The 12,597-nt window shown below is 44.1% G+C and overlaps 1 protein-coding gene across 1 annotated transcript in view; it reads right to left on the reverse strand.

Moving 5' to 3' along the window:
• RP9 (RP9 pre-mRNA splicing factor) overlaps positions 1–11,330 on the reverse strand; it is a 14,073-nt gene extending 2,743 nt beyond the window's left edge. Inside the window, exons 1-3 of the mRNA XM_037737971.1 lie at positions 11,155–11,330; positions 2,947–2,977; positions 1,705–1,840 (exon numbers count right to left, since the gene is read on the reverse strand). Coding sequence (XP_037593899.1) covers positions 1,705–1,840; positions 2,947–2,977; positions 11,155–11,306 — 319 coding nt within the window. The 5' untranslated portion in view covers positions 11,307–11,330. The remainder of the gene's footprint in view (positions 1–1,704; positions 1,841–2,946; positions 2,978–11,154) is intronic.
• Positions 11,331–12,597: the final 1,267 nt, after the last annotated feature.

Genomic DNA, 12,597 nt, shown 5'->3' on the forward strand with positions numbered 1-12,597 from the left:
TTTTTTTGAGATGGAGTCCTGCTCTGTCGCCCATGCTGGAGTGCAGTGGCGCAATCTTGGCTCACTGCAATCTCTGCCTCCTGGGTTCAAGCAGTTCTCCTGTCTCAGCCTCCCGGGTAGCTGGGATTACAGGTGCATGCCACCATGCCTGGCGAATTTTTCTATTTTTACTAGAGACGGGGTTTTGCCATGTTGCCCAGGCTGGTCTTGAACTCCTAACTTCAGGTGTTCCGCCCGCCTTGGCCTCCCAAAGTGCTGGGATTACAGGCGTGAGCCACCATGCCCAGCCCAAAAGATGAATTTTTAAAAGAGTGTCTCAATATATACTAAATATATTTAGTATATTTTTCAGAGTAAATGGTTTCATAAAGTATCTCTGTTTCTCATTTACTAATTTAGACACCAGAATAGCTTCTTTCTCAGGATGAGTCGACCTCTGTTCAAATCTCTCAGTTTTAAGTAAACAAAATCACAAGTTCTCTTAAAATATTAACATTGGCTGGCATAGTGCCTTATGCCTGTAATCCTAGCACTTTGAGAGGCAGAGGCAGGTGGATCACTTGAGGCCAGGATATCGAGACTAGCCTGGGCAACATGGTGAAACCCCATCTCTACAAAAATAAAAAAAAAAAAAAAAATTAGCTGAGCCTGGTGGTGCACATCTGTAGTCCCAGCTACCCCAGAGGCTGAGGTGAGATCACCCGATTCTGGGAGATTGAGGCTGCAGTAAGCTGTGATCGTATCACTGTACTACAGCCCAGGTGACAGAGTGACACCCTGTTTCCCTGACCCTGGTAAAGAAGGTTGTTTAATTTGTGGAAAAGGTAAAACAGAAGGTCTCTGGCCAGGGAGACCAGGGAGACATCAGGTAGGTCTGAAGGAAGCTGCTGCAGTAGCTACAAAGGATCACATGAATGAATGAAAAGCAGATGGACACATGTCCAGACTTCCTCCACTTAGCTCCCAGAACTCTCACAGCATGGCTTTCCCTCTGCATGGGAGCCTTCTTTGGGAAAATACAACCCACCCAAAGAAGAAAAACCGATGGGTACTGAACTCAGATGTTTCAGGGCAGGTTGTCTTTGCTTTTAACAAATGATCAAGGCAATGAAGCATTCCCTTCAAAATTCTCAAGGAAACTTATTTTTAAATTAGAATTCAATATCCTGGTAAAGTTAAGAATCTGTCAAAGATGATTCTAGAAAAGTAAAGGTCTTGACATCTTTATCACCTATAAACTTATTTTGAAAGTAACTGCCATAGGATTTGTTATACCCTAAGGAGAGAATATAATAATAAAGGAGACTCAAGACACAGGAAAATTAGTGATCTAACACAGGAGAGAGGCTACGGGAACCTGCAGAAAGATAGTGTCTTAGTCAGCTTGGGCAGACGTAACAAGATGCTGTATTCTGGGTGGCCTAAACAACAGAAACTGATTTTCTCATTCATTCTGTAGGTTGGAAATCTGAGATCAGGGTCCCAGCAAGATGGGCCTATGGTGAGAGCTTCCTTCTTGGCTTAAGATGACAGCCCTCTTTCTTTGTATTCACATGGCACGAGGGTGGGGGATGGGGTGGATGCTTCCTCATCTAGAAGAAGGAAAACATGCCTTGGCTATAAGAGGGCTGTGAGGAGAACAAGTTAAATAAAAGTAGTAAAATTGCGGCATGTAAGTTGCACGGATTAGGGAAACTCTCCCACACTCACACTGCATAACTTTGACTTCTTTCCCCAGTGGCATCCAAAGTCCTTTTGTTGGTGCGTGAGCCAGAAATTCCCTGGCATGTTCATTGCCTGGTACATCTGGTATGCAGTCTTCTGGCTTAGTCTCATCTTCCTAAACAAAGAGAACAGGTATAAGCAGCAAGGCAAGAGAGCGCTGGGATTCTCTCCCACTGCCCTTAGAGTTACCCTCGCCTGGCTTTTTCCTGGGCTGCCGGTGCCAGCATCCCCTTAACTACCCCTCAGAACTAGAAAGAAAGACAAGTTACACCTGATTGAAGAAACAAACGAATGTACCAAAACAACTATGCCAAAAACAATGTAGCTGTTCTTAGAGAAAAGTTACTGGTGAAGCAGAAAAATGTCCTTATATAGCAGTGACTGGTAAGCTCCAAATTTTGATGTAAATTAGATTCTAAGATTAAAAGAAAAAGTTTCACCACCTCAAAATGTATAATTAAAGTAAGCCAGGCTTCCTGGAGTACTAGAAATGGCCTGCTATGCTAGAATACCTTATTATACCCTGAGAGCCCTGTCAGTTTCATAGTTACACACATGCTATATCTCTGATATGCATTTTTACCACTCAGTAACTGCATTTACAATTAATGCGTTTTTAAACTGTTGGATTTTTTTCAAGTTTCTATGAACATTAAATTTGCAATAGACAAATGTTTTTAAAGAATCTTTCTTCATTGAGAGTTATGAGACAGCGAGTTTTCTTGGCCATGGCCTGCCACTCTAAGTCTCCCTCGTGCACACACACCCTGGTACTGTGGCCAGGGAGCTGTGGAAGGGAGGCCTGCACTGGGGAGCTGGACTGCTGAGCTGTCTGGTCTCCTCAGAGTTTACTGCTCTCTGAGCTGCTCATATTCAAGAAACCAGCGCAGGATGGACCGAAGGGCAGAGCCGGGTGAGGCTGACCAGGAAACGGAGGCAGTGGAGCTTAGAGATGCTATCACCAGCAAGAGAGAAGCGGGGCATGGCCAAGGAACCCACGTGGGTCTGCACTGGTTCTTCAGGGAAGGGAAACATGGCTGAGGAAATTTCCACAAAGGCAGAGGCTTGTGACAAAACTAAAAATTGTGACCCCTCAGGCATCCGCAGGCAAGAAACAGGCTTTTGGTAAAAGAAGATTTAAACGTCTTGCAACCATTTTTCGTAACACGTTACTAAGTCTACAAGTATGTCTAGTGGAATAACCACAAACTTCACACCAACCTTGATAAGCCCAGGAGGAGGTTTTTCATAACTGGAAAACAAAAAACAAAACCATCAACCATGTTAATGTAAACATAACACATCAAGTTGCTGCAAAAAGGGGGCTGTAGGATTTTGAATCACAGATTTTAGCAACAGTAAGCTTTTACCACTGGTTTGCAGACAAGCAATCACCTGGGAAGAGCAAAACGCTTCTCCCTGTGCTCAGTGGCACCCACCTGGGACTGACCAGGCCTTCCATCCAGGGACTGAACCCAGAGGAGACCCAGAATGCTGGGCATGTAAGTCTGCAGATGGGACAGGCAGTGAGATGGGAAGGAAATTCTGAAGGTGAGGTGTTTGTGCACTCAAAGAGCAACTTCCTGGCCTCCTAAAGCGATTTGTACCGCCTCCCAAAAGAGTAATATGCAAATATTTTTAGCTCAGGTCTGCCCTTGACTCTAAACCTTTTGGGAAGTACTTTTTTTTTTTTTTTTTTTTTAGACAGGGTCTTGTTGTGTTGCGTAGGCTGGTCTCAAACCCCTGGCCTTAAGCAATCCTCCCATGTCAGCCTCCTGAGTAGTTGGGACTACAGTTGTGCACCATGCCACCATGACACCTGGCTTTCTCAATTTAATACTTCGGAATGGCTGCAACATATAGAAACACTTAATGATTTAATGTTTTCTTCACCTGAACGTTCCTCTTCTGCATAGTTTAAGGGACCCTTTAGAAGACAATGAATATTGAAAAGAGAGTCAAGAATAGCCTAAGGGAAAAGTGAAATAATTTTCATTCGGCTGGGTGCAGTGGCTTGCGCCTGTAATCCCAGCACTTTGGGAGGCTGAGGTGGGCAGATCACTTGAGGTCAAGAGCTCAACACTAGCCTAGCCAACATGGTGAAACCCCGTCTCTATTAAAAACACTAAAATTAGCTGGGCATGGTGGCGGGCACCTGTAATCCCAGCTACTCAGGAGTCTGAGGCAGGAGAATCGTTTGAACCTGGGAGGTAGAAGTTGCAGTGAGCTGAGATCACACCACTGCACTTTAGCCTGGGAGACAGAGTGAGACTACATCTCAAAAAAAAAAAAAAAAAGGATTTCATTCTCCCCTTCTATAAGATGTGGGAGAAAACAACTTGATGGACAATGGATTAGAAATACCACTAATCCCATATCTGTTCCCTGAAGATTAAATAGTAAACAAATGTATTAATAGGATTAGCTTCGTAAGTGTGGTACAGTGCTTTCCCAAAGTAGATGCTTAAAATATTTCTAAAAGCTGTGGCATGACATAGGCCTAACTTAGCAAAAACAATGGAAATCTCTACAACTTATGAAGATGATACAGTTTAACTATAGCCATTCATTAGAAACATTAATGCTACACCTTATGCATAGAGATTAGAAGGAGCTTGACAGTAAAGTCTATAAATCCTAAAATCCAATAAATAAATCCTTTTGAGTCACAAACATTATACAAAAAACAACTTATGGCCAATCAAACTGAGATCCAAATTCTGAAAAAAAAAAAAAAAAAAAAAAAAAAAGTGTTCTTTCAGGATGAAAAGGAGTGTGATGCAACTGCACATTTGGAAATATATTATTAGCAATGGGATTCCCAACGTTCATTTTCCAAGTGGTTTCACAAGTTTAAAGTTGTTTCCTAGGGCTGAACAATTCCTTAGTGGTATACTCAAAAAGATATTTCTCAAAGTATTATTTAACTACTAAACACAGATTAGAAAACTGAAGTATGTTTATGTGCAGTTTAGATTCTGCACTGTGACAGTTAAGAGGTATGCATTTATCTTTGCAGTCACCATCACCCAACCTGGAGTGCAGTGGTGCAATCATAGCTTACTGCAGCCTCGAGCTCCAGTAAGCAATCCTCCTGTCTTGGCCTCCCAAAGTACTGGGATTGTACACATGAGCCACTGTGTCCAGCTGCAGTTAATTCTTAAAATTAAAAAAAAAGTTGAGTGAGGTATATTATTTTGTGTCATATGAAAAGCCCTACTTAGTCATTCAGACTGTACTATCTCTGACTAAGAAGACTACCATTATGTATGAGGGGAGACACACTATCTTCTTAAGTGTGTACAGAGTAAGAAATCTTCTGTTAAGTGTTTCAAATTACTCTTTCTGTTGACTTTTGAGACGGGTTTTCTTTGAGAAGAGTCCTTAATGCAAGTGTAGTCCATTCCACACAATTGTTGCTGCAGCTGCATCCAAGGGGCTGTGTGGCAGAGGTGAAACTGCCACATGCCCCCAGAAGGGCTGCTCTGTTATGCCTGGCAGCCCAGGAGCTACTGAGTGACAGAGAGTGTTGGAGCACGGGAGGAGGCCTCCAATGCCCTCAGGGCCCTGGCAGGCAGGGTCACCAAGGGAAAACTGTGGTGGAGACTAAGGAGACTCCATCACATTAGGGATGAAAAGATTTGAATTCGATTTGTAAAACAGCACTGTGGGGCTTCCCATTTAACATGGCCAACTGACCAACATGCTTATCTATCTCCTTCCCCAGATGCTTTAAAAATGACAGTGAAAAAACTAAAAAGCCACAAAGATATCCCAAAAGGAGGCAACATCAGAGAAAGTTTTCAACAAATTTGGGAAAGTGGAAACAGCAATGGGCTTTTAGGGGTGGAGGAAGTAACAGTTTTCAGAAGATGCAGGTTGGGAGTATGGACATCAAGTCCTGAGGCTTCTTCCTACGGCCAGGAGGCTGCCTACCCAACACTTGAAGGAGCCTGCCTTCAGGGTTAGCCCCTCCCACCCAGCAACACTGGCAATCAGGCAGAGATCCCTGGCGCCAGGCAGGGGACTCAAGACCCTTCCCTAGAGGAACTTAGGAGCCCCAGAAAAAAAACTACTGACACTTGGAAGTCTCTTGATAAAAAGGGTACCCTGTAGCATGAGCACCCTGAAGCTATCTGATTAACAAACAACACCTTCTCTCTTTTTCTCTCCCACACACAGCTGCCCTTGGTAAGAGCTTTATAGTGCCTACTCTTAAATGAGCTGAGGCCAGGGCAGTGGCTAATGCCTGAAATCCCAGCACTTTGGGAGGCTGAAGTGAGGGGACTGCTTGAAGCCAGGAGTTCCAGACCAGCCTCGGCAACATAGTAAGACCCCACCTCTACAAAAAAAAAAAGTAAAAAAACTAGCTGTTGTGGTGTGCACCTGCAGTCCCAGCTGCTCTGCATTCTGATTCGGTGGGGGGGGGGGGTCACTTGAGCCCAGGAAATCAAGGCTGCAATAAGTTATGATGATGCCTGGGTGACAGAACGAGACCTTATCTCTAAAAAACACAAAACAGAACAAAATATGGTTGAGATTCAAGAATACTCAGACTTTAGAGGAAGGAAAAAAATGACTAAATGGAAGACAGCAATCAAAAGGGAAACAAGAAACAGACACAATGTAGGGAACAGAAGACAACAAAAAAGAAAAATGAGTATCTTTATAGATGAATGAAGATACTTCATTTATGAAAGAACAGGATGCTATAAAAAGCAACTTGCAGAATAAGAAAAAGCTTTTTGATTTAGATATATAACAGAATTAAAAAATATGTTCTGTAGAGAAAAAGATACATCTACAAAGAACAATGAAAATACAAAGAGACAGAGCAACAGAAAATCAACAGAAGGAATAAAAAAAATTGAGCAGAGGAAATACATAAATTGATGTATGCAGTTAATGCATTTATGACATGTTGAGAAAAAATGAGTCAACTGTACAAGCTGGGGAACAAAACACGCTGGGGCCTACTTGAGGGTTGGAGGGTGGGAGGAGGGTAAGGATCAGAAAAAGTAACTATTGGGTACTAGGTTTAGTACCTGAGTGATGAAATAATCTGTACAACAAACCCCCATGACACAAGTTTACCTATATAACAAACCTACACATGTACCCCTGAACCTAAATAAAAAAAAAAAAAAAGTCAATTAGAAAAGACTGACATTATCATCAAACTTCAGGATGGCAGCAATAAAAAACAGTATCTTAACGTTTAAGGGTGAGGTGAACTTGAACAGGTAACTTATAAAAGAAAGGGAATCAGAGTTGGATCAAACTCCTTAGCAGTTTTGGAAGCTAGAAGATAGTGATGTACTATCGCCAAAACTGAGTGAAAATTGTTACTATTTTCCTCCTGCCTCAGCCTCCCCAGTAGCTGGGACTACAGGTCCATATCACTGTGCCTGGCTAATCTGTAAATTTTCTTCAGAGACAGGGTCTTAAATTGTTGCCCAGGCTGGTCTCGAACTGCAGGCTTCAAGTGATCCTCTTGCCTTGGCCTCCCAAAGTGCTGGGATTACAGGCGTAAGCCACCACACCCAGCCCCAATATGATTTTTGACCTGTAATTTTATACCTAGTCAAATTATGTACCAAGTTTTGGGATAGTCTAAAGACATCTTCAGATATGGAAGGTGTTAAAAAATTTACCTCCAATGCACTTTCATAGTAAGTTGAAGAATGGGCTTGGGTAAAATGTGAGAGTAGACATATAAAGAGGACGACATGGAATCCAGGAATGAGATGCACGATAGGAGAGTGGTAAAGGATGTGCTAAGACCACTGTTGGACACCAGGTCTAAAAAGTAACCACTGTACTGAAGAACGAAAGAATGAAGATTCTAGGTATAAAAGGGAACTGAGTGATTACCTGATATGTAGTTATGTGTGGAAAAAGTACTGTTGGGGCTCAGAAAATGATATCCCAAAGCAGTCAGAGAGGCCAGAATTCCTCTTTTCCACAGTGGGACATAGAAACTAGAACAACTCTCCCACAGAGCAAGCCAGAAGACCTACAAATAACTTTTAAAAATATTTTTAGAAAAAGAAAAGAAAATCTCAGTGGAACTTTATATTTAAAATAATAATTAAAAACTCCTACAAATATTACCCTAATATTTCCTTGTCTTTCTGTCAGACCTGGCCATAAAAAAATTAGCTGACCTACCTTGTTTGACAGATCAGGACCCCTTGTTCCGAAGGGGTCCTGCCCCATACCTGGGAGGAAGTAATGATATATAGAGAGGTCTGAAGAATCTGGATAGACAAGCCTTGCTGAGTTTTCCCCGTCTATTGCCATTGCATTATACCCTTTTTTGTCCAATTATATTTCTACACTTCTTCTATACATTCTTCATCCAAATTAAGCATAAAAATAGTTTCCTTTGGGTCTTTGGGTCTTCCTTTCTAAAGGTTCCCATGTCACATAAAACTTTGATTAAATACATTTGTTAAGCTTTTCCATATTGACCTATCTTTTGTTATAGATGAGTGTCAGCTGTGACTCCTATGATAGGTAAGGAAGGCACCTTTTCAGCTTTATAGTACTCAGATTTTGGAGACTTTGGGAGGAAAAAAATAGCAGTAGAAAACTAAGCAAGTGAAAAAACGAAGGCTCTTATTAACTACTTAAAAGTTAACAATAGTAGAGAAAGCAAAATAAATCAGAGAACACTACTTGGCTCAAAAGTGAATAATAATTCATACTTATATTACTTTTGTTTTGATTTTGAGATAGGATCTCACTCTGCTGCCCAGGCTGGAGTGCAGTGGTGCCACCATGGCTCACTGCAGCCTCCACCTTCCAGGTTCAAGCAGATCTCCCACCTCAGCCTCCCAAGTAGCTGGAACCACAGGCATGCACCACCACGCCTGGCTAATGTCTTTCTTTTTTTCTTTTTTTTGGCAGAGATAGGGTTTATAAATGTTGCCTAGGGAGGCCTAGAACTCCTGCCTCAGCACTCTTCCCACCTCTACCTCCCAAAGTGTTGGGATTACAGGCATGAGCCACGGAGCCCAGCCTAGTTATAATAATGTTAATACTAAGCATTTGTTAGCAAAAGCAGCTATGATGGAGCTACACTGGAGGACTGGAAACAAGAAGGGTAGGTAAAGAACTAAATCCTTACTATGACAAGAAGTTAATAGGTATGTCTAGGATGTTGAATCAAAGTAAACAGTATATACAATTTAGAAATATACAGTTAAATCCCAGAAGTAAAACCTAAAAGTTTACACAGAGAAGCCTGGTTTGAGAGGGGGAAGAGGGACACAGGGACTTTGAGTGGTTACTGAGGAGTCAGGCAGCCTATTGCTTTTTTAGTACTATTTGAATTTTAAAACGACATTTTACTCTAGTATAAATACAATTTAAAGCTCAAACAGGATTCTGAACTAGCCAAAGCAAATGTCTCAACAGCTCACTCCGTTTTAAATCTCAGAAACTGGAAAAAACACTTGGGTTCAGCTCTAGATTTGCTGGTTAGCTGGTCAATGTATCCTTGATCACATAACTTAACCACTGTTCCTCCATTTTCTCATCTGTAAAAGTAGGTTATAATCTCTCTTATTTGTGAAAAAGCTCTCTGAGCTACCAATAAGTGAAATTAACCATCCTCTGGCATTCTGTAACTAAATATATTGAGGGCTGGGTAGGGCCAGGCCTTCGGTTGCTTATGCTAGGGAAGATCTTTGAACATCTGACTTCCCTTGGGAGACCAAGAGTGCCACAGAGTGACCTGAAAGGGCCAAGACTGCCCTGTAATGTGGATGCACACAATGCAGGGTCTCTATCCTGCGACCCCTGCCCTGCTAAGGGGAAAAGTCATTCGCTCTGGGGCCACACTGGAAAAAGAGCAGACCAAACCCCAACATAGGAATTTATTTCACATCAAACCTCCCAGAAGGTTAATTATGAAGGATTTTAACTCTTTGAGTATCTTTCCTTATATGAATTATGTTTTTAAAAAAGTAGACAAATTAAACTTTACTTGAGCAAAGAACTATTCTCAAAGCGGGCACCCCCAGAACCAGAATAGGTCCAGAGCAACTCTGAGGCTGCCACCTGGTGGGATAACGTTTATGGACGGGAAAAGGAAAGTGAGGTGCAGAAAAGCAAAGTGAGATAGAGAAATAGCTGGATTCCTTGCAGCCTGGCTTTTCCCTTATTTGAACAGAGTTTCAAAGGCTGACCACCTGTGACGGCCTGAAAATCAGCTGCTGTGATTGCCTGAGACTCAGGTAGGTTACAGAGTAGGTAACAGTCTGTTTACACATCCACTTACAGTTTACCGTGTATAGAGAAACTTTTAGGCTAAACTTAAAATATTTAAGGAGGCAGCTCTTAGGCTATACTTAATTTAACAATTACTTAACATAGGTAACTAGAAGCGCCTAAAACATAAACGAATTCTTGAATAACTGAGTGAACGCCACACGTAAAACGTGGTTTGATGCAGCTAATTTTAGAATCAGACAAGAACTGGAAGAGTTGCTGATCGAACTTTCCACCCGAGGTTTGTGTTCGAATTTAGGAAAAACCACCTGATAAATGACTGCAAAAGACGAGAATACACCATCCCCAAACATGCCACCCTGGCATATTGATGACTTTGAGCTAAAGTAACAGAACCAACTAACACAGGGTAACTTACTCACCTACCCCTCAACTGCCTAAAATAAAGTATACCTCTGCTTTTTTTCCCTTTTGTTCTTATTAATTTTTGACTCTCCTGTTGTAAAGAGAAATTTACACCTACAAAGGAGGTTTTATGTAGTAAATGTATCTGTAACAGGAAGAGAGCTGCTCGGCCGCAACTTTTATCGCCTGAGCGCCTAACCTGGATAACAAAGCAACCTTTATTCACCATACATTTTCCCCCTCACCGTTCCCCGTCTCCACCACGCCCCAAAAGGCCCACGCCCCATTCCCTGGCCCTTCTTTCAGTCTCTCACTTTTGTGGCCCTCCAGTGCATGGGTACATAATTAAAAGTTTTTCTCCTGTTAATCTGTCTTATGACAATTTAATTTGTGGCCCAGCTACGGAACCTAGAAGGGTCGAGGGAAGCCATATTTTCCTCCCCTATATTTGAATCGTCTTTAAACCACACTTTCCCGGGTCATCTGGACTCTCCTGAAACCCCTTGGAGCCAGGGAAGCTCAGGGCCTCCGAAGTCAGGTTCTGCTTGGTGCCGAACTGCAGTTGGCTCCCTGAACGCCCCTCGCTCCCCACCAGGAGGACGGACTTGAAGTCCTTGACCGCGGCGCCCGACGTCCGTCGCCCGCACCAGGCTCCTGCTGGGCCCGGTCCCCCTGCCTGCTCGCGGGGGCTCGGAGGACCCGGCCTAGCGCCCACCACGGCGCCCCTCGGCCGGGGCCCTTGGTCCAAGAAGACGGGCGGCGCGCGGACGACAGCTCAGGACTCACAAGGACTCCAGGTGCTTCAGCTGCTGCAGCTGCTGCGCGTCGTGCCGCCGCCGCTTCTGCTCCCGACGCCGCTGCAGCTCCTGCTCCGGCGGCTCCCGCGGCCGCCGCGCGCCTCCAGCCCCCGCGTTCTCGCGCCCCGGCCGAGACGACATCTCGGCCCCCGCGGCGCTGCTCTGGCAAACCCCGCAGCGTGGCCCCGGCGGCGACGGCCGCGGCCAAGAGGGCACTTCCTCCGCGCGGCGCCCGCGGAGCTCCGCAGCGCCCCCTCCCGCCGCCGCCCCGCAACTCGCCCCAGCGGTCTCGAAGTCCTAGCCTCGGCCGCTCGGATCCCCGCCTCCTCGTGCCGGGCCCAAGTCAGGGCTCCGAGTCTCTGGGCCAGCAGCCAGGCCCGCTGCTGCCGGTGGGCGGGGAGCGCCGTTTAGCTGGAGCCGAAGCGGGGCGGGACGCTGGTTGGGAGCCTGGGTGAGCTTCCTGGAGCCTCCCGGTTCCCGCCCGGTCACACCCACCTCCCGGGGCCCAGATTGTCCCTTAGAGGTCCCCGCCCCCTGGAGGCAGGGGGTCCCGTGCAAGTCATGTTTGTATGTCCCCAGTGACCTATGTCCCCAGTGACCAGACACACGGAAGCTGCTTATTACTTAGTAATGGGATTCAGCCATCTTTGGAAGAAAGCAATACTCTGCATATAAATTCTCCAGTTTTCCAGAGCAGGTGACCCATCCTTAAAACATAGTCAAGGCTGGGCGTGGTGGCTGATGCCTGTAATCCCAGGATTTTGGGAGGCCCAGGTGGGTGGATCTCTTAGAAGGCCAGCCTGGCCAACATGGCAAAACCCCATCTCTACGCAAAAATACGGAGATTATCTGGGAGTGGTGGCACACGCCTGTAGTCCCAGATACGAAGGATGCTGAGGTGGGAGGTGTTGTTTCTATCCTTGTTTTGTTGTTAAGTAGAAGGCCCAGAGAGCTAAGCACCATGCTCAAAGATGCAGTAGTGTAGTGCTAGGATTCAGCAGCGTTAGGTGCTTCACTAGGCTTAATTTCAAAACTGCATGTGATATTCTTTTAGTTTTTTTAAAAATGGGGAAAAACCCCACAGAGAAAGTAAAAATAACAACATACAAAAATATTTGCCTCACACATGGTGTTCTATGTTGTCAATGGTAAAGACATATGAAGAGCTTTTTCAAATTTATTAACGAAAATCCAAATAGACACCAAAGGGTTATGAACAGATATACAAAGTTAACTGATATTTCCCAACACTTGTAAATCAGGCTTTCATCTGGGATGGAATTCATGCATGAACCACTTAGACAATTCATTGAAATTTTCTGGGCCAATAAGTGACCTTTAAATGCTTTACAAAACATGTCTTGGCAAACTGCCCAGAAGTCATTTGACCATATATGTGAGGATTTTTTTTTGAGCTATTTTACCAATTAAT

Source organism: Cebus imitator, unplaced genomic scaffold, assembly GCF_001604975.1.
Source record: "Cebus imitator isolate Cc_AM_T3 unplaced genomic scaffold, Cebus_imitator-1.0 Scaffold45, whole genome shotgun sequence".
NCBI lineage: Eukaryota > Metazoa > Chordata > Mammalia > Primates > Cebidae > Cebus > Cebus imitator.